Source organism: Cygnus atratus, chromosome 10, assembly GCF_013377495.2.
Source record: "Cygnus atratus isolate AKBS03 ecotype Queensland, Australia chromosome 10, CAtr_DNAZoo_HiC_assembly, whole genome shotgun sequence".
Taxonomy (NCBI): domain Eukaryota; kingdom Metazoa; phylum Chordata; class Aves; order Anseriformes; family Anatidae; genus Cygnus; species Cygnus atratus.
Genome location: NC_066371.1, coordinates 12410837 through 12414833, shown reverse-complemented (window position 1 = coordinate 12414833; position 3997 = coordinate 12410837). Strand labels below are relative to the sequence as shown.

Sequence of the window (3997 nt, the reverse complement as noted above, 5' to 3'; positions counted from 1 at the left end):
GGCGGGCAGCGTCCCCTCATCCAGGGCTGCCTGGCTGCTGCTCGGGATGGAGCTGGGCTGCCCCGGCCCCCCGCAGGAACCTGGTGCTATTTCTAACGTCTCTTTTTGTTGCTCATGGGTTCTTCCCTTCACCTTTCGTTTTGTCGCCCAGTAAGGTGAAATCTTTATCAAATTGGAGATCGACCCCTTCGCAAGCCTTTCGCCCCCCCTCTCCAAACCCGAGCCTTCTCAGGCTGCTGCTGGTTTGGGTTTTAACTTATTTGCTGCCGCTGGGACAGCTCCTGGCCCCGTGTCCCCTCTTGGGCTGCCTGGAGCTGGGACTGGGCATGGCTGGGCCCCCTCCCCACATCCATCACCCTCATCCCCGAGGTCGAAGGCTCCCCTCGTCTCCCCCTTGCCCCTCCAGGAACTGCCTCCTACTCCGTCCCCGGCCGAGGCGGTGCCTCCCTGCACAACCCCCTGCCCGCCCCAGCCACCCGCTCCATTTGAATAAATTTCACCTCGCCCAGGACCTGGTTCCCCTTGGGCAGGCGTGCTGGCTTGGCAGCACCCTGCCAGCGCCACGTCTGCCCCCAACCCGGGAGCCATCAGGGAAACCCTGAGGATGGTGCTATGTTAGAGGAGGTTCCTGCTCGCCTGCGCGCCCCCGAAGGCTTTGGGAAGGCGACGCGGGCTCCTCCGCGTGCTGCTGCTCTGTGTATATCTGTATACAGCGAATGTATATGTGTATCACTGCGGGGCGGGGGGGCGGGACAGTAAAGGTGTGCTCACGGAAAGGTGCCCTGCTTCTTGGTGTGTCGCCTCTCCCCTCACAGCCCATGTCCCCCCCCCCCCCCCGGGGCTGTCCCCACCCCGGGGACCCCGGTGCCCGCTCCCTGCCCGTGGCTGACGCACGCGGGCACGTGGGGCTGCGGTTCTGCACAATGTGTGGGGTGAATCAGTGCCTCCGTCTAATTTTGGCTGCTCTGACCAGCTGGGGGGTGAGTTCCTGCCCTGTCTCCGGGAGAAGGAACAGAGCCCCCGTTATTTCCCCTCTCCGCCAGCCTGTGGGCACGGGGCAGAGGGAGAACCCTGGGCGGGCAGCTCTGCTGTGCTGGCTCCGTGCCACGGCCAGCCCCAGCCTCAGCACCCTTGGGTGCTCCCAGAGCCTCCCTCCGACATCAGGCTCAGCCCATGGGAGGGCTCGGTTAGATGGAGAAACATCCCCTCACGTGTCTGACGTGAGCTAATTATGCCTGAGCCGCACCAAGCCCCTGGAATCCCCTCCAAACCCAGCCCTCGTGTTGCGAGGGGGGCAACCACCCACCCCCGGTCCAGAGTGATTTCATCTGTGATTAGGCAAAATGTATTAATAACATCCCCCGCTGCGTGTCACCGGGGGGGCGGGAGGTGGAGCTGGGGCAGGATAAGAGCCAGGGCTCGGCGGGGACCGGGGCAAACCCCCAGCTGCCACCCCTGCACCCCGAGAGCCTCAGGGGGACGAGGACCCGCTGGAAATGGTGAGGCTGCACCCCACGGTGCTGCTTTCAGGGGGAATTTACCTGGGAAATGGGTCACAGGGGCTTGGATGCTTTTCGCCACCCTCTTTCCAGATAATCCAGCTGCCTCCGGCTGCCTGCTCTGGTGCTTTCCAAAGGGTTTCACCCAGGAGATGAGTTGCAGGAGGCTGGATGCTTTTTGTTGTCCTCTTTCCAGCTTTTTTTTCTAGCCAGCCCCGGGAGGAGCGCGGGGTCCCGGGCAGAGGAGGATGCTGAGGATGCGGTGCACGTGGCTGCGCTCGCGCCCTCGTCACCCCGCTGCTTATTTTAGCCAAATTGCTTCATGTCCCATCCGGCCAGGCAGCTTCTGCCCCAGATAGCTGGGCACCCCCCGCGGGGGTGGCACCCACTGGGGACAGCGTGTAAGGAGGTGGCGGTGGCGTGAGCCCCACGGCCCACGTCACGCGTCCCCGGCCAAAGGGCAGGTGTTGCGGGACGGGGAGCGGCTGCGGAAGGAGACGCCGCTGTCCCTGGGTGTCCCCTGCCACCGCCCGGCCCTGGGTGGCAAAGGGCTGGGGGGGGGCAAAAGGGAGGGGATGGGGGCATCTGGATGGGGGCAGCAGGGGGGACAGGGACAGGGACACATCCTGGGGGGTGATGCTGAGCGTGGGCTCTGTGCTCCCCGCAGGCTGCGCTGTGCTGCAGGGTGCTGCTGCCCGTCCTGCTGCTGCCCTGGGTGAGCACCGGGCAGGGGCTGAGCCTCCCGTGGGACCCGGCGGTGCCCGATGCACCGGCACGCTTCCCCTGGGACGGGGGCGAGCCGGCCGCCTGGGAAAACATGGGCACCAAGGGGCTGCTGCAGGGTCTCCCCAAAAGAAGCGACCCCAACTCCGTGGAAGGCTCCGAGCCGGACCAAGCCAAAGCCACCCTGCTGCTAGAGGAGTCCATGAGAAAAGCCTTCCCCTGGCTGGCGAGCCCCGGGGCCGGCGGGCACGCGCCGGTAAAAAAGAGCAGCGCGGCGAAAAAGGTGTCCCTGTCCCTCGACGTCCCCACGCACATCCTGAAAATCCTGCTCGACCTGGCCAGGGAGAAGGAGCTGCAAGCCAAGGCGGCCGCCAACGCCGAGCTGATGGCCCGCATCGGGCGCAGGAGGTGACGGCCCAGCCTTCCAGAGAGCACCCGCGGCACCGGTGGCCGTCCCCGTGCCGGCACCAACCCCAGCCCCAACCTCAGAGCAAACTCATCCCCGGGACGCGCTGCCTGGGGGGGGCTGGCGGTGAGCAAGCAGCAGCCATGGAGGGGGTGTGTTAATGACCCCAAAATCGGGCAAAGGAGCAGCTGGGGCTGGCACCCCCATGCCAGGCAAGGTGGCCTCCTCGTCCCCATGCCACCGCTGCTGGCGTGCCCCAAAAGGACACATCCGCACCACGGACACACGGGTTTTCCATGTACCTTCTGTCTGTACACCTACCGTGCTTTTCTATCCCATAAAACCCTCCCCAAACCCCCTGAGCGTGCGATGGAAAGTGGCAGGAGCGCCGCCCCGGCTCCCTGCGCAGCCACCGCCTCGCGGGCCCAGATAAGCCGGGACGCAGGCGGAGGGTGGCCGCCCCGTGCAAAGTACAGGGCCGCGGGCTCACACGGGCGGCCGGGGCCGGGGGAAGGCCTCGTGGGGCCGCTGGAGCTCGCGGCGGACGCGGCCATGCTCTTCGAGGAGTACCTGGCCCACGGTGAGCGGGGGCGGCCCGGCTGGGGGGGGGGGCAGGATTTGGGGAGGGGGAGGTCAGCGTGGCCCCGGGACGGTTTTGGGGACGGGGAGGTGAGCGTGGCCCCGCACGGCGCGGTGAGGATGCTGCTTGGGCAGACGGTGAAGGGTGGTGGGCATGGGGGTGAGGGGTGCCCTGCAGCCCTGCTCACGGGGACATCCCGGTGACAGGGCTGGAGCCAGGGGGGGCTCGGCACTGGTCCCCCTGCCCCGCTGTCCCTGCTGCTGCCGCCCAGTGCCACGCTGTCCCTGCTGCCCCCATCCCAGTGCCCCCAGCCCCAGTATCTCCCCCATGCAACCTCTCCTCTGTGTGTCCCCCCCCCAGTCCCGGTGTCTCCCAGCCCGTTGCCCTCCCCAGGCCCACTGTGCCCTGCTCCCTGTATGCCCCCCTCCATCCCAGTATGCCCCCCTGCATCCCAGTACCCCCTGTCCTGCTGTGCCCCCTCCATCCCAGCGCCCCCAGTCCTGGGGGTGCCCCCCCTCCATCCCAGTGCCCCCAGCCCCACCACGTGTCCCAAACATACCCCAGTGCCCCCCATCCCAGTGCCCCCAGTCCCAGTATGCCCCCTCCACCCCAGTGACCCTCGTCTCGGGGTGCCCCTCCATCCCAGTGCCCCCAGTCCCAGGGTGCCCCTCCATCCCGGTGCCCCCAGCCCCACCAAGTGTCCCATACACATCCCAGTGCCCCCCCTCCGTCCCAGTGCCCCCCCCATCCCTACCCCAGTGCCCCCAGTCCCGATGCCCCTCCAGCCCC

At 67.3% G+C, this 3997-nt stretch overlaps 1 protein-coding gene across 1 annotated transcript; it reads left to right on the top strand.

Moving 5' to 3' along the window:
• Nucleotides 1–1384: 1384 nt before the first annotated feature.
• On the top strand, nt 1385–2940 carry LOC118248134 (urocortin-3-like). Its single transcript, XM_035546793.2, has 2 exons — nt 1385–1499; nt 2167–2940. The coding sequence occupies exons 1-2, from the start codon at nt 1497–1499 to the stop codon at nt 2632–2634; spliced, it is 471 nt and encodes a 156-aa protein (XP_035402686.2). The 5' UTR covers nt 1385–1496; the 3' UTR covers nt 2635–2940.
• The last annotated feature ends 1057 nt before the right edge of the window (nt 2941–3997 follow it).